An 18,124-nucleotide genomic window follows, 5' to 3' on the forward strand; every position below is an offset into this window, starting at 1 on the left:
ATTATCATCTCAGGCTGCCTGGAGATTCAGATTGATGTCATTGCAAAGGGCCACACTTGTAAAGCTTTCTTTACCGCCATGAGGAATTGCAACTTATTTTAAAAATCAATAACATAATCGCTTTTGCAGAACCTTAGTGTATGATTTGTGCTACCACAGTACTGGGCCAAGAATTTGACCACACTACTGGAAACTATTAGCCACTGTCTGACCATCTGAAAATGCTGCTCTTACAGCTAGTTAAAAGTAGCTCTCAGTTTTGTTCTGGGACCTCCGAAGTTGGAGGTGTCTAAGGCGTACCTGAAGGGTTTGTACATCAGGTATTTTCTAGACTGTGTCCCTGTTCTGGGAACTTTTGGACCTTGAGAAAATCTGGAGTATCTGTTGATGATGCAGCTTTTGATGGAGAAGTGGGCAAATGGCTCTTTGGGCGGGAGGAGGGCAGAAGCTGTTCAACTAGGGAATGCGCTGGGAGCACTGGAGTGGGAATGAGAGAGGGAGGGTGCGGGGAGTAGGGTGGGTGCAGGGAGTTACTCCTCTGTCTGAATAGAGCTAGGTTCTTGCTGTGAACAGAGGGATGGCCTCCCTCAGCCTCCTGATACTGAGAGGCACTTCACTTTCCTGTCCCTGCTGAAGCAAGGTGCCCAACAGTAGAAACTACTTACCTGATAACTGCTGCACTGAAGGCTGGTCATGTGTGCTTAACAACTGTGCCTGAATGGTTTCTACTACCCTCTTAAAACGACGGCTTGGACCTGTGAGGAGAGAAGAGGCATGCATGGCTGTGAGAGCAGCAGAAGCCAAATCCCCAGATAACACAGGTTGGAGGGAAAGGATCACAAACATTTTCCCTTCAGTCCTGTCCCCAAGAGTGTATGCCAGCATAGCTGTACTTCAGCTGAAGGCACAACTTTGAAGAACTATTATACAGTCCCCCCATGTTAACAGGGACTTTGCAATGCTACACTCAACAAGAAGAAGGATGGGTTTTGGGCTCCTTTTGTAAAGACAGGCAAGTGTTTTATTATTATTATTATTATTTTAATTTTTGTTATTTACTTTTAACCCCTGTGTGGAGCACATGATGAGCCAGGAAATAAGGGTGATTGCACATTTCTGTAAGAAAGGAATCATAGTGCCCAGGTGAGACAGTGAGACCTTTGAGTGAAACAAGGAGGTACTTCAAATCTGATGCACAGAGCAGCTATGTTAGCAACAATTGTAGTGGTGGCAACTTCACCTCTTTGGGAATCTCTTGCCCTCCCAAGCATGTCTATCACTACCAATGCCATTCTTGTTCCCAGTATCCTCCTTTTACCCACTGTATGGATCTTTCCCCTGGAAGACCTCTCTTTGCAGGCTTCCATATCAGCAAGGACAGAGACAACTTGCACCCATGTTAGAGCTTTGCCATGGTTACCTGATAAGAGTGTGAAAGTGACAGAATAAATCCCATTCTCCTTCTGCGCCTCTCCCCCTTCTGTGTACGTTATGTCCACCTGGAACTTCACTGGCTTCTGGAAGACAGCAGGACCTCCTGTGGACTTGTATTCTGCACGGAAACTTGTCTGGGAGATGACACTGTGACTGAGGCTTGGAATCTGAAACAGGTTGGCAGAAGATAGTAGAACCAGTTCAAAAAGGGAAGAATTGCAAAGTTCAGTTTACAGCAATACGTATTTCCAGAATGTGTATGATTTGCTAGATTTGCTTCTGGACTTGAATTTGTAATATTCAGGGCATTCTTGTGAGATCAGTAAGAGTGTAGATTGCTTGGCAACATGCAAGAAGGCACTGTTCCTTAAAGGAATGACCTAAATTTAAAGGATAAATACTGATGGAATACCTAGCATGCTTATAAATTCCATGCTGCACAGCTTCATACACTGAGTCTTTCTTTTCCTGCTCATCTACCAGTTTTGAGAAATGCCTTTTGCTTTGGTGAGAAGGGATATTAAGGGAGGGACTAGAAAAGTCAGTGAGATATGGCTGGATATAACAACAACCTGAGCAGCCTGGTCTGATCTCATAGCTGATCCTGTTTTGAGCAGGAAGTTGGACTATAGACTTCCTTAAGTAATTTCCAACCTCAGTTGTTTGGTGATTCTGTGCTGTCAAAGAAACATCGGGACAAGAAGCAGACACTTAGACAAGTTTCTGGGATATCCACAGGGACAGCATGCCTGCTATTAACTTACGCAAATCACAATTCCTATCAATATGTAAAACAATTTTGAGAAGCCTTCTGGTGTTATCCAATATCTGTATCATCACAGCTGTGGCAGAACTTCACAACTGCCTAATTTTCAAGCAGTCACGATTCACAGATCCTATTAGAATTTAACATACCCTCATATTCTATTTATTGTTTCACAAAAGACAAGATTTTCAAAAAATCCCCCAAACACTTGGAAATCTGACATCAAATTTTGGAGGAAAAATCACAGATGAATTCTGAAGAAGAAGCTGGCCTTACAGACTTACTTAGCAGGCTCTTACAATACATTTAATTTGAAGTTGGCTGAAAGAGGTGATTCACAGGGTTTGCACACAAATCACCGCATCACACCTCGCACCACACATGTAGGGTATGCACAGGATCACTAACTTAAGCAGTAATGTACACTATGCTATACTAAGCCCACAAGCATAGCTAAATACAGGGTAGAGTAACATAGCTGCTTCCAACCAATCTGAGATAGATAACAGTGTTTGATGGATGTTACTATACTGCACTCACTCCCTGTATGCCTGTACTGTGTATGAACAGTTAAAAGGATTACAGCTGTTTTTTAAGAAATTCATTGTAGCATCATAGAGAATAAAAAGAAGAGCAATATTTTGTGGAAAATAACACCAATTCAACAAACAATAAAATAAATTAAACTGTCTTCTTTTAATACTATTTGAAAAAAAGTGTCATTATGCTTTAAAAACCCTTGAATTGAAAAATCTGTCAAATCAAGTTTACTCTGCCGACCTTTTTCTTCACTGGTACTTCTAAATGGTGAGAATAAGGAGGTTCTGTAGGAAAAAAAAAAAAAGGACATTTTCTCCGCTCACACAGCAGACTTTCTTAGATTGTAAATAAAGAGCATCTGTAACAACTGATACTCTCCTCACCAGAAGAAATTACCCTTCTATCTGCCGTAAAGCAGAGAAGAGGAGATCTAAAGTAATAAATGCAGGTGTGAGACAGGCTTTTTGTCTGATTAAAGTGGTGGAGGGCATACACAGGGAGGCCCAGTCTTTTGCACAGATGGTGACTGCAAGATAAGTGTGACAAAGCAGCAAATCAATGTCGTGATACTGCATTGCCAGTGTGCTCTAACTGCACTGATATTCCAAACACTGGTAACCTGGAGACCCTGGCAAGAAGGTTGAAAACTTTTCTCACCTTATAAGAGTACTTTCTATAGTTAGAAATTTTGACAGAGTACAGTGGAGGCCTGAATTAACATGATGCATAATTTAAATACACAGAGGATGCATTTGAAGGAGCAGAGACCCTGCCCAGTAACATATGGCACAAGGAGGCCTTGGTCTCACCAATGAGCAATGCCTCCAACAGGCAGTTGGGCTGACTTACCGAGAGGAAAGCGTGGACAATATCAGCCTTAATGGAGCTTAGTGGTTTGTCCTTAATGACCACAAAAATCTGTTCTTCTTTCTCCAGGTTGATAAAGTTACCAAACCAGGATTTTTTGGCAAGCCTGATGTGATGAAAAGAAAGAGACGGTTTAGAATATTGAGTACTATTTCTTAGATTTCCCAGCTAGAAAAAAAAAAAAAAAAAACACCTGCAAAAGAAAGTATTGATAACACCCCAGATGTGATATTACAATAGGTGGCTCACAGTCAGAGAACATCCCGCTCACTTAGTGAAAACTGTTAAAATAATGGTCCAGTCATTGCAACTCTGGCAGCAGGTGTGACCAACAATCTAAAACCAGGAGTAACTCTTCTATAAAGTCAATATACCAATTAATACTCCACACATACAATTCATATAAATCTGGGGACATATTTCTGAAATGTCTCCAAGGATCTCTCCATTTTTTGGTGACAATATGTGGATGCTGTCAACATAGGGATTTAAGTTCCCTCCTGCCCAGTTTCAACACCTTTTGTGTTCTCAGACTTCAAAAGTTCCATTTCCAAAGGTGTCCTCTTGTACTGACAGTACAATCATATGATCTGGCTTTTTAAAGCAAACTAGAGGTTTCACTGGGCCTCCAACCTGTCAGAAAGTAAAATCTACTCCTACCCAGAGGGCCAGGACAAACATGGTCCCATTCATTAGTCCCATTCAAAATCTTTCTAAATCAGCAAACTCTGGAAAAGAAGGAATTTTCAGTACTAAGAGAGAAGATATCAGAACCACAGAAAACACAGCTCAGGCTTTCCACTGATAGCAATCCAACTCTACAGCTCCTTTCAGCATCAGATGTCGGTTTCATCATAAAATGAAACTGCCTTTTTCACTCTGATCATATAAGCAAATGTTTGATTTTGCTTATTGTTTTACCATTGCAGTGCACTTTGTTGAAATTCACTTTCAAGTTAAACAGGCTAAAGTGAAAATAGGGCAGGTATGTTACTGAGAGAAACTACCCAGAGCTTGGAGGTAACACCTCTGAAAGTTAATGTTTTGAGGGGAGAGAAGATGCTGTCAGCCATGATATGTGGGCAAAGAATTGCTGGACCAAGCTAAGTCCAGGAAAAATTCCAATGAAATCAGCCATGTTCTAGCAGAGAAGAATTTAGCATGAATAAGTCAGAGATTAAAAGACCTGCCTTCAAAAGAGTGCAGGTTTTTTCCTCTAGAGGGTATTTTAAAAAGCCAAGCAATAGGCTTCCACGTTTAGTGGACATTCGCCACTCAACAGAAGAAGACAACCTGCAGTTGAAGAAGAATGAGGAAGGGTAGAATGAGAAAGGGCAGAGATGAGAAGAGAAAGGAGTATGGAAACACCACAACTGGAGAACAGCTCGGTTGTGCACATAATCATTTGATGCCACCTATTACGGGCATTGGAAGGTAAGAGAACAAAAAGATTCACTTGCAATTTGGTAAACCACCATTCCCCACTCAATTAAAGTGGGCTGGAAAACTGTCACTCCCTAAAATATTCATAGGCAGCTGTAATTAAGCCAGTGAGCCAAAGATTAGCATAGGGAGCAGTAAAGAGAAAGGGCCTCTCATTTAAATGGGTCGTTAAGGAGCCAGGGTTAGAGTGTGAAAGGAAATTACATACTAATTAGCTCATGTGTCTCACACACACCATAACAACTCTGCAAGCCCCTGGAGAGCTGGGGCAATAGCTCCCTGCATGTAAAGGGTCTATGGTAATTAGTAAATTTGCACCTGGTTATCCATCTAAAATGTCTGGTTCTCTTAGGCTTGGATCTATCATATTCCGAACAGTGCTTGGCTACTGGGACTCCAGGGGCCCAGTGCATGTCACACATTCTCCTTGGAAGCTGGGCCTAGAAACAGTGTGAATATTTAACTGCAGATCTGCCATCTATTACTTTTTATATTTTTATTTTCATTAATGATTTTGTGGGAACTTCATTTATAGATAGGTTAAAAGAGCCCCAGAACACAGGGAGGTTTTCTGCTGTTCAGTGTGGAAACTTGGTCTAGAGTCTACAGAGTCAAGGTGGGCTCTTTACTTTGGCAAGGTTATACATACTAATACTGACTCTGATAGCCTGGGCTGTGCTCCAGATTGCAAATACCTGGAATTCAGGACATAATTTTGCTGGTGTTGTGTGAGATTTCATAGACGAAATATTCTGTAAGGAGCTGTGAGAAGTCTCACAATCGCTAGCTCTTGCTCTCATGGGGGACTTCAACTTACCAGATGTTTGCTGGAAATACAGCAGAAACAAAACAGCCTAGGAGGTTTCTGGAGTGTGTGGGAGATAGCTTCCTGAGAGCTGGTAAGTGAGCCAACTGAGTAAGGTGTCCTGCTGGACCTTTTCTTTGTGAACAGAGGACATGTGGGTGATGTGAAGGTTGGAGGCCACCTTCAGTACAGTGATCATGAATTAACAGGTTTTGATTATTGGAAAAGTAAGGAGAGGTTTTAGCTTCCAGACAGCAGATTTGGTCTGTTTAGAAAACTGGTTGGCAGAGTCCCTTGAGAGACAGTCTTGAAGGGCAAAGGAATTCAGGAAGGCTGGACACGTTTCAAGAAGGAAATCCTGAAGACACAAGAGCATGCTGTCTCCATGTGCTAAAAGATGAACCAGTGGGGAAGAAGACCAGCCTGGATGACCAGACAGTTTTGGCTAGAGCTCAGGAAAAAAAAAAAAAAAAAAAAAAAAAAAAAAGAGGAAGAGTTTATGACCTTTGGGAGAAGAAGCAGGCCACTCAGGAAGCCTACAAAGATGTTGAGGCTGTGCACGGAGAAAATTAGAAGGGCCAAGGCCCAGCTTGATCTCAGTCTGGCTACTGCCATTAAGGATAATAAGAAATATTTTCGTAAATACATAAACAAGAAAAGATAGACTAAGGAGAATCTTCCTCCTTTATTGGATGTGGGAGGAAACATAGTGACAAGGGATGAAGAAAAGGCTGAGGTACTTAATGCCTTCTTTTCCTCAGTCTTTAGTAGTAAGACCAGATGTTCTCTGGGTACCCACCTTCCTGAGCTGGTAGGTAGGGACAGGGAGCAGAATGGAGCCCTCATAATCCAAGAGGAAATGATCAGTGACCTGCTACACCACTTAAATGTACACAAGTCTACGGGGCCTGATGGGATCCACCCGAGGGTACTGAGAGAGCTGGCAGAAGTGCTCACCAAGCCACTTTCTATCATTTATCAGCACTCCTGGCTAACAGGAGAGACCCAGGGAACTACAGGCCTGTCAGTCCGGCCTTGGTGCCAGGGAAGCTCATGGAACAGATTATCTGGGGTGCCATCAGGTGGCACTTACAGGACAACCACGTGATGGGCCCAGTCAGCATGGGGTTACGAAAGGCAGGTCCTGCTTGACTAACCTTATCGCCTTCTATGATGAGGTGACACACTTAGTGGATGAGGGAAAGGCTGTGGATGTGGTCTAGCTAGATTTTATAGCTAGATTTTATAAAAGCTTTTGACACTGCTTATCATTCTTCTCCAGCATTCTTCTGGAGAAACTGGCTGCTCATGGCTTGGATGGTTGTACACTTCTCTGAGTAAAAAAATGGCTGGGTGGCTGGGCCCAAAGAGTCATAGTGAATGGAGTTAAATCCAGTCGGTGGCTGGTCACAAGTGGTGTCCCTGAGGGCTCAGTTATTGGGACTAGTTCTCTTTAATATCAGTTATCTGGACGAGGGGATGGAGTGTACCCTCATTAAGTTTGCAGACAACACCAAGCTAGGCACAAATGTTGATCTGCTTGAGGGCAGGGGTGGTGTGCAGAGGGATCTGGATAGGCTGGACAAATGGGCTGAGGCCAACGGGGTGAGGTTCAACAAGGGCAAGTGCTGCATCCTGCACATGGGGCCCAACAATCCCACGCAATGTTACAGACTGGGGGAACAGTGGCTGGAAAGCTGTCCAGTGGGAAGGGACCTGGGGGGATTGGTCGACAGCTGGCTGAATATGAGCCAGTGGTGTGCTCAGGTGGCCAAGAAGGCCAACAGCATCATGGTTTGTATCAGAAACAGTGTGGCCAGCAGGACTCTGTGGGCCTCTGTGCTTTGTCTTTCTCCAAACCCTAACCCTAGTCAGCATCCAGGACCAACACCTACCTCACTTAGGGCTCCCAGGAAATACTGCTCAAAACAGAAGGCTTTTTGTGTGTATCTACTTCTTTGGCAGCCCTTTCACAGCCCCAGTCAGAAGTGTAGCCTTTACTTTATCTTTCTCCAAACCCTAATCCAAATCTTTTCTCCTTGAAATTGGCAGAACTAATTGTGCTTGTACACACAGGGCATAATTCCACTGAAGAACATGCAATAGCTTCAGATTAAAATCACGCAATTAAGGTTTCCCTCCTGACAGGGCTTGCTAAGTGCTACTAACTTGGAATAACACAAGTATGAATTGAACATCTTCAGCATCGCCTTAGAAAATCACACTGTAAGCAGTGAAAAAAGTACTTCCAATTAAAAAGCTCCTCTTGTGATGAGAAGCCTCGTAAGGGAGAGGCAGGTAAGAGACATGGAAGGGAGGCTGGGTACATAGATTACTCTAGGGAATCTAACCAGTTGTCCAGTTGATGAAAAAAGCAAATAGATTAGCATGAAAATAGAGGCTACTGCTTTATTACTTCACACTGAATTTCTTACTGTTATAATGCTGTTCCATTATCTACTTTTGGAGTGTCTGACTGTTTCACCTTTGGAGAGCCTCACTGTCCCTGGGTGCGCGGATCTATAACCTCCAGAAGTTCACTTGCTTGGCATAAATAATAGCATTTCTTTTTCATGTGAGAAAGAATAATATTATCCAGACATGTCAAAGTTTATTACCTAAACATCAGGTTTGTTAAATGAATGTCAGTCATTAAAGAATGCTGTACCACACCAAGGACATGCATTTTTATCACTCAACCCATGAGGTCAATAGAGCTCTTGATAAGGATATCTTATTTCTTACAGAAAGGAAGAAAATATCAGAAAAAAAAAAAAAAAAGATATGTTGAAGTGGGCACTGAGCAACAAGACACCTACCATTAAAATAAAATCTAGTTCATTATTTTTTATGACTTTTATTATGTTTACTGGAGGGTGCAGCCCAACTGAACTCATTAATTTAGCAATTATACGGAAAAAGAAAAAAGGGCCTTAGGCTTTGACTTGCATCCAAACTGCCTCAAATGACAGACACTACTTCTGTATACCAGCTTTTAAAGGGTGAGTAGGAAGTACGGAAGCCAGTAAATTCGCAGAAGAACATCTACCAACACAGAGGGAAGGGACTTCATTTAGTGGCTTTTCTGCTTTAGCAGCCTTAAAAACAATTGAGATGAGAATATCACATATTTATTCTGTAAGGATATGTTTATTTTATGAAATTCTCTCATGCCCCTTGTTAGTAAATTCTCCAAAGTACTGAAAACACAATTTATTCCATTCTTCTTCCTGGATTTCTTTTACTAACCTTTGCTATTTCCTTACTTCTCCCTCTCCTTTTCCTTATTATCCCTCTCCATTCTACAGCATTAGAAATAGACCGCCCATCAGATACATGCCAGGTCTGGGAAAAGTTCTTAAGGCAATACCATTATCACCAATTAGAAAACTTTAGGCCCACAATTTTCATCTATGACTCATGAATATTTCACGCAAGTATCTTGACAAAAGGCCAAATTGTCTTGGTTGGCAGGGAAAGTCGATGGGCATTGGGTGCACAAACACAAGCTGTGAAAATAAAAAGGAATAATTTGGCATCTGTTGCATATATTAGGAAGTGTTTGGAGCAGCACTCTCTGGCAGGGACTTCCAAACCTGCCATGCAGTGACGCACATTTGTGCAGTGAAATGGTTGAAATGTACACTGACTTTAAGGAATGAGTCTGGTGAATATGAAACAGCTTCTGCACCTCCCAGTGTTGCTGTCCAGAATTAATACTGCATTTACTATCCAAGCTTAAGACTCCTTGGAATCATCCTAGCAGAGGCTTCTGCATGTTATCTTGAGGATGCAAGCTCTCATGTTCTAAGAAGACTTTTGATGGCATAGTTAGTGCCATTGTAAGCCATTGACTATCCTCAAGAGTCATCTGCTTGAGAATCAAATGGAAGAAGAGAATGGGAAGATGTTCCAAGACTAGGAAACTCAGCATGCCATGACTAAATGAGCTGCTTACTGGGAGACTGTTTTATCACCCACTGACACCACTGCCATTACTGAAGTACAGATTTTATTCAGGGTCTTTAGCAGAGGGACCATTTGACATCTGCATCCCACTTGTGAGATAACATATTACAGTCAGATACTGACTCAGAGCAGAAACAGCCACCCTATGACATTCAAGCAAGGAAATGACACTGGTAGGTGCTGGAAAAGAAGTAGCGTACTGGCAATTTACTTACTCTGGGGATGATTCCGGGGTTAAATTGGACATCTCCTCTGGTGTAGGTACTGCCCATGCATGCACAGCCAAAGAGAGGGAGGGAGAAAAGAAATCGAATCAGTACACCTTCCTTTTTCTGCTATTATAAAAATGAAAGACTTCTGACACCGTACCCTCTTTCATCTGCCCATTGACTGCAGATTAGTTCTGACATTTGAACATCGGTCATGTGTCCCTAGATCACTGTATATAAACAGGTGATGCATTTCAACCTACCCTTCCTTAAATCACTAGAAAATCTTGTGTTGGCTTCAATGGTTTCTGGTCCTGACCCAAACACTGTGCCAATCTGATTGCCTTACAACTTGTTTACTACTATTTCATGAGCCAATTCTCACACTTTATGTAATGGGCATTATCCAAAGTCTCTTTCAGTCACTGAAAATATCAGGAATCCCTGTGGAATTTTCTAACACGAAGTAGAAGTACAAGTCTGCCACACCAGGCCATTTGGATGCAGCTCAGTCACTGCTGCAACTCTCAGCAGTTCTCTGGCCAACTCTGAGACAATGTCCCTGACCATCACAGTCCAAAACCTAACTCTTCCACAGCTGTAATCCTCCTTTCTGAGAGGATCCTGTAAAAGCACAGGGCATTGGGATAGCTGCTGCTGCTATCTGAGGATAATACATGTGACTTCAGGTGCTCTTTGCCTGAATATGAGAAGCCACTTGGAGCTTGAAGAAGACAATTTTGCACATCTCAACACTCTAGAGACACTGAAAACTGAAACATGCCAGCAGAAATGAAAACACTGTTTTTGTATTAGGGCAATTTTTACACCAATTATCAAAGGAGGTATAAAAAGCACTAACCAACATCAAAGAAGCTGCACCTCAGAAAGACAATTTCAGCCTGTTGCCACTGGCCATCTTTTTGCAGCATAAGGCTCAGCCTGTGGCTGCAGAGAGGCAGCAGAGTACAGCCATAGGGGAAATATCAGAGCTCTAGGTTTGCTGGCAAAATAAGTGGTGAGCTGAAGATAAAATTTTCTTGTGTCCTAAGAACCAAGACAGGGATAGTAGGATCTGTACTGCTAGAGCGTGAAGAGGGCTCAGGAGATGCTGTTGGAGCAGGTGCAGTGGATTTACAGAGCCTGCTGACACACGCCTTGGGCTAGGGCTGCCTGACACTACCGCTCTCGATACCAATATTCAGTCCTTGCTACATTAAACTTGCAGAGCCACAGAGAGGCATCAAATTGCTACTGAATGGCTGCCCAAACCAGAACCACCCTGGTACATCAGGGCAGAGTACTCACCTTGCAATTTCCGGCGATGGAAGCGAGGAGACCCCAGGAAACTATTCTTGATTGAGTTGAGTCGTGTCCTCCATGGCATTCCTCCAATGCTGGGGCTGGATGGTGGTGTTGGGTTGGGTGTGCCTGCTGGGCTCTCCTTTGGCGTATGGACAGGTGTCCCCTTGGGGGTAGGGAGGGGACTTCCCCTTGGAGAGGGGTGAGGGGTGACCTGTATGATGGGGATAGATTTGGTGCTTGGGTCAGTACTAGAAGGGAGTAACCTAACAGGAGACATAGGGTTGGTCTGCAATTTAGGAACAGCCAGCTGCGGGTTAAAGCCGGCAGCAGGCGTGCGACCCTGAGCATTCTGCACAGGGGTGTTCTGGGAAGAGGGGGTGCTGGCATTGCTGGAAGGGAGTGGGTTGGATTTAGTTGACTGGAGTGGTTTTTCGGCCAATTTGCTCTTGGATGGCAAAGTCTGCGTCTTTGGGTTGGGCTGAAGTGCTGGCTTTGGTTGGAGTACATGTCCAGGCCTGGAGGCGTTCCTACAAGCATCAGGGTCCAAGGAGACTTGGGGTCGGGGAGAGAAAGGGAGGTCGGAGGTCTGAGGGGGGATGAAGAACTTTCTGATAGGCTACGAGACAGACGCAGAGTGTCCATGCACATCAAAAACAGTGAAATACGCATAGAGCGGGCGAGCAGAGAAAGGAAAGTCAGAAAAAAATCCATCCGAGTCACAAAGATGCATCATGTCACAAGGAGACACAAGAGATGGAGGTGAAGGGGTAGTGGGGGGGAGGGATTTTGCAAAGAAACAAAAACGAACAAACAAAAAAACAAAAAAAAAAGACATGCAGTTAGCTGGGAACACAGCATAATCAACAACAGCAGCAGCGGCAGCAGCAAGAACAACAGTGTCATAACAGGCTTCATCTTATTAACCAACCACGTGTCAGCAAAGGAAAACAATGGAAAGAAAAGTAAAACAAAGGAAAAGTAAAATAAATAAATAATAATAATAATGAAAGAAATTAACCAAGAAAAAAAAAAAAAAGAAGAGAGAAATGCCATCTCTCTGGGATTGTTCTGATTGCCCTGCAGTGAGAGAAGCACAATGCCGTAGGGAGGTGAGGAAAGGGAAGAAGAACCACTCAAGCCACAGACAAATTGAGATGTGCCAAGAATGGGACCGCCTCTTTCAGCTCAAAGTGCCCACGTGCAAACCCAGTGGAGAGATGAAACTCAAAACAGGTGTGTGATACACACGGAGTGGTAGGCGATAAACACAGGTTACTGCACACACAGGTCAGAACCTCTGTCCCTCCTCTTTACCCCTGACTCTGGCTTAATGCACACATCAGATGTAGCCACCCTTGCAGAAAGAGGTGGGAAAGGGAGAGCGATGCCCTGCTGGCATCCACCCTCCTCCCCTGGATGGTTAAACCGCTCAGCGTCTGCTCGGGGACTTCGGAGAATGCAACACCCAGAGGAAAACATGACCTCAGGTTGGTGTTTAATTTGTGAACAGCTATAGCAAGAATTTCAGAGACGGCTGGAAAATTAATTTATCTGGGAAGAGATGGTATTTCCCATCAGACTTTATGCTTCTCCTGCAACATCCCTCATGCCATCGGAGGACAGCTTAGTAATCAGGATTTTTGTCATAAAGTCACAGCAATATTTGATGTTAAGTCCCAATTCTGTGAAGGGGTACGGGGAACCACTGTTTGTAAGATATAGTTTAAAACAGAAAAAGACAATCGCAGTTCATAATCCACCAGTGAGTTATCAAAAATGGGATTATGAATGCTTTTTTCCCCCAAATAATAACATTTATACATGTTACAAGTGTTTTGGGAAAACCATTCCTGTGGAGTCAGCAAACAGCAATACACAGAGTTGGGAGGACAGAAGCCTTTTTGAAGGATAGTGGGAAGTAAAAGTCACTTTGAAAACAAAAAGAATGTCCTTAAAAATATTGCTGTAAACATCTTAGATTACAAATACTAGCAGAGTTGTAATAACAGATTACTGCTCCAGCTCTTTAGCTTTGGTCTGCATTCACTTTCTGATTTTTATAAATTATTAACTATTATAAATTATTTATCACCTTTTATTATTATTATCCATTCTGAATGGATAGAAGCTCTAGCTAGGCACTGTCCAGACATGCCGTGTAAAGGTAATCTTGCCTCAATTGTCAGGTAAGCAAACTCACTAGTAAGTTTACTTTCTGGGTTTAATGGATTAACATAATGCTGCCATATTTAGAAAATGCAGAGATGTATTTAAAGCAATGTTTAAAATGGTTTGCATTAAAGTTTGCTAATGACTTTGAAGAGCTTAGGGTTTGGTCACTTAAAAGAGAATCACTAAATCAAAATATTTTTATTATTATTAGAATTGTAAAGATAAAACCAAGCCTCCCATTTTGGTCAGTTCTGATTACCAATGAGAAAGGAAGGGGAAAAGATAAGGGAAGTGGTTAATTTAGGGAAGTCGCTATCAGCATCTGACTATTAACCATTTGCAAATGACTCCAGCAGATATACGTCAAAGACTGTTGATCGCAAATGTTTCCTTGCAATTTTTATATCATATGAGTATGATGGTTTGAGAAACAAATTTGAAAGATACAAAGTCGAATTAATCTCCAACTTAATTCATTATGAATCTCTAGGGCGTCCTTAATTATCACATTTCTAGTAACATAACAAAGAACAAGATTAGGTCTGTCTTTCAGCTGGTGCAATGGGGAACTCCATTAGCAAGTTCTTCTGAGATTTAACAACTCTTAGTTGCTGTTGGATTCAATTGCTCATAGAACTTCACCTAAGCAGTGCATACAGTCAAATGTGTATTTGCTTTTTAAAGTATATTCTCTTTCAATAATCTAAGGTGCTATTTGAAGCATAGGTATGGACTTAAAAAGAAATAAATGATTTTTATTCCAGCATTACCTTTTAAGCTACAAACGTGACCTGTCTTAAAATGGTTATGATCTGCTGAAAATGCCATCTGGCTGCTAAATCCCTTTGAAGACTATTTAATCAACTGCCTATTAAGTAGTAATGTTAAGATACAGCAACTATGGAACAGATCTTGTCATCTTTATTCTTTGAGGTAGACCTACTGAGATGTCAGAAACTGATCCCAAGAGATCAATTAATGAGATCAAGTCTAAGGTTCACAGCTCTGGATGCTTATTTTGTGCAGAAAACTGGTTTTGTTTGTTTTCAGTACATTCTGCAGAAGCATGAGTTCTCAGACATCTGCTTCATTCCACTGCCATCCAGGAGGCCCCAGTGCAGAAACAAGGAAGGAAAGGAAATGGATCTTCACTGGTTCCTGGCATGTTAAAGGCGCAGGGGGAACTGCAAACATTTAGCTAGTTGCAAAATAGAGTAACAATTGATAGGAACCCAGAATGTTTCAGAAAAAAGTTCAGTCAAGCAAGGAGTTGGAAGCCTTATTAGCCTGCAAACTTACACTTGACCGTGTATTCATGTGAAAGAATTACACGCATTACTGGGGAATTACGATTTAAAATATTTGGAATACCAATGGTATCTTCATATAGATAAGAGAAGATCCATAGGTATATCCATACCCTAACACATGAAATATATTTGTGTCCAATGGGGGATGGCACCTTCTCAGGAATTCCTGAAAAGTATGTGGAAAGCTCTGGGTCAGACATTGAGGTACCATGGATTGTGATAGCCCTATAGACTTTATGGTAAGCTCCAGCCTTTTTGTTAGGACTAAAGTCCTGAAGTGACTAAGTCAGCCTTGCCAGACACTAAGAATACTGAAGAAGTTATCAAGGTAGAGGCAGGCCTCTGTCACTGCACTTAGTAACAAATACCTTTGCAACAGATAGACTATCAACTATGTTTGATCAGCTGAGTATCAGTAGCTGGTTGACTCCAATTGAGTAAGGACCTGTGGACATACCTCATTTATAGTGTTTGAGTGTTCTCATCTTAATTAGCCAACTTCTTACTTTCCCTTTAAATTTGCTGTTCCTCAAATCCATAAAACTTATTTTGTCTTACTTTCTAATCCAAGCTACTCTGGAAAACTGAATGGAGTTGATTGTAGCCAGCATGGCTTGCTGCTCTACTGTGACTTGATTGAAAGTGGCTGTGAAACAATTCCTGATATATGGTCTGAAACCATGCTGTCTACAGACTTCAGCTGGATATGGCAGTGTTTAGTCATAGCAATGTTATTCAATGCGCTTATGAGATTGAAAAAGGACAGGGGCACAGTGAGATCCCTGAAGTACCTCTAGCAGTGCAGGGAAAACAGGTGATAAATTATCTGCTTGGATTTGTAAATAACATTTCCCTCAACACCCATGAAAATTTACAAGCTGCCAAGGAAAAACAAAACATCCCAGCTAAGAGCCACAGCTCTGCAGCAACAGATGTCGAAAAGCATCAAGCATGTGTGAGTGAATTGGACCAACAGATCTTGAAGCAGCACCACTTACCCTTGGACTGCTGAGAGGACTGGTGGAGAGGCCAGATGATGCTCCGCTGATTGACCGAGACCTGAATGGACACAATAAGGAAAAAGGCCCTCAGAAAACTTAGACGAGTAATAACCCTGAACACCAGCCACCGCAGGCACAGGCATGAAGTGAGGAGAAGGAGGGAGGCTGTCACTGGAAAAGCACATGACTCTTTCCTCTCACTACTGTCGCATTTTGCAGTTGTCCTGCCCTCAAAGCAAAACTCTCCGAAATGCTGCTTGTTCAAGGAGGATACTGTAATCCCTTTTCACTGAGGGAGTTGCTACCTTCTTGGCCTTCAAGCACATGGGAACTACCACATCTGACCTGTGCAAGCTGAACTGCTGAATCTAAAAAGGACTGTCAAGATTCATGCTGGTGCTGAGGATTCTCTTCTGTGCAGTGCTGGTGGACACAGCATGAGATGTTCTCTGTCACAAGCAACACAGAAAGCCACTGTGTGTATAAGGCACAAGGGTGGGGGATTCCTTGAGATACTAAGGAAAAAATCAAATCTCCATGACCAAGATACATGATCATTTCCTGTGCAATAACTTCCCACTGAACTCAAAGCTCACACTGGCCTTTCCAGCTTCTCACTGCTGGACTTCACAGCTCTGCTCTCCACTAAGATTTCCTGGTGTTGCATTAAACAAGCCAGGTCTTCTCTGTGGATAACTAGTTCTGCTGTTGTTGATGACTACACTAATAACAGGATAACAGCCCAGGTGCCCTCAAAAAGAGGCCAGTTAACAAAGAATAAACTGTCCTACTTGCTGACAAGGTAACCTGTACTGTAATGCTCTTATGCTCTCCCACGAAGGCCACCTATGAAAAATGTCAGCTGTGGACAACAAAACATATGAATGTGCTATGCTGAACATGCTGAAAGGGCACAAGCCAAATACACAAACATTTCAGCAGAACAACTTTCCAGGAGGTAGGCTGCCCATTACAAAAAAAAGCACCCTCTGATTGACTGTAAATGAGTGAGCCCCAGAGGCAGCTGCTTTCTGTCCTTTTTTTTTTTTGTCCAAGACAATTGTCAGGAAGACTGAAATATCTTACAGGAGAGGACTTGGCTAAGAACCTAGCTGGCCAACCATCACTATGAAATATGTCAATTCAGCAAAACTACCAATGTTTCATCTATACTAAGAGCAGTGAAAGCAATTATGTGCCTTCAGGTAACAAATATAACCAGTTGAAATCCTGTAGATGCTTGGAAAACACAGTGCATGTGTGGATGTGTATTCATGTGTGTCTGTGCATGTGTGTACACATACATTTATTTATAATGGACACAGGTCAGACAGTATCAATTTATACATGACAAGATATAAATAAATTTAGACCATGAACTGCCTCTATTTACTAAACTTTTAAACCTGGTAATAGAATAATAAAATAATTTTTAAAAAGTTTCTAAAATGTTCTCCCAGATGTATCCTCCTAAGTAAATTTGAGTAGCAGCATTATTAAAAAGTAAGTAAAACTGCATAAGAGGAGACATTTCCAAGGAAACAGTAAGTAAAACTGAACACAATGGTAGGTCCTATTCTCTCTGTATCCTCTGGAGAAACCATATACTGATGGCTTTTCTTCTATCTTATTTCAGTTTGTCCATCACAGTTAAGTAAAACCCAGAAGACCTGGCATGTCTTTTTGCCAGATGAAATCTAAATTTGTGCCACGAAAATCTGGGGCACTCATTCTATGCAGAAACTCCCCCCATGTACCCTGCTGCTGTCTGCCCATCACAGTACAGCAGACAAATACTACAAGCTCAGTCTTGGCATTCTTTTGCACTTGATTAAATCTGAATTTGCACCATCATCATCTGGGGCAGTGATAAAGATTTAAGGAAAGTAACTTTCAGGGGAAAACTGTCTGTTCCACTTTTGAGAGGCTATTTTATGTGCCTCTCCCATAACTGAGGTAGCTGAGTGCAATGCAAGTGTGTTGTGTATATAAGAACTCCATTTAGTTTAAATCTTCCTTGTATGAGTCATCAGGAAAAGCTTCTTCCAAACCATAAGTTACAAAAGGAGCCTAAAAATTACCTTGCACAAGATTTGGGAAGTATATAGGTGCCCGGAGATGCAGTAAAATACCTACTTAGGCATTTAAGTTCCACTAGGAGATGTTCCCACCAACACTTAATTATGGTGGGAAGGTCCTCTCTGACACTCACCTGAATTCCAGGATACTTGATTAAAAGTTCCAATCTGCTATTTTCTCTTTGCAATCAGATGAGTTTCCAACAGTCCTGAATTCTCCCCTCC

General features: G+C 42.2%; 1 protein-coding gene across 9 annotated transcripts in view; it reads right to left on the minus strand.

Annotated features, from left to right (window-relative positions):
* BRSK2 (BR serine/threonine kinase 2) overlaps positions 1–18,124 on the minus strand; it is a 324,182-nt gene that overhangs the window by 21,413 nt on the left and 284,645 nt on the right. For 6 of the 9 annotated variants that reach the window (XM_082760889.1, XM_082760887.1, XM_082760886.1 and 3 more), the window contains 6 exons: positions 15,819–15,879; positions 11,342–11,954; positions 10,040–10,088; positions 3,590–3,713; positions 1,421–1,601; positions 666–755 (listed from right to left, as the gene is read on the minus strand). In XM_082760889.1, the coding sequence (XP_082617015.1) occupies positions 666–755; positions 1,421–1,601; positions 3,590–3,713; positions 10,040–10,088; positions 11,342–11,954; positions 15,819–15,879 (1,118 nt within the window). The remainder of the gene's footprint in view (positions 1–665; positions 756–1,420; positions 1,602–3,589; positions 3,714–10,039; positions 10,089–11,341; positions 11,955–15,818; positions 15,880–18,124) is intronic. The other 3 variants (XM_082760892.1, XM_082760891.1, XM_082760890.1) reach the window with 1 other exon arrangement.

Source organism: Aythya marila (assembly GCF_965140915.1).
Source record: "Aythya marila genome assembly, chromosome: 5".
Lineage (NCBI taxonomy): Eukaryota > Metazoa > Chordata > Aves > Anseriformes > Anatidae > Aythya > Aythya marila.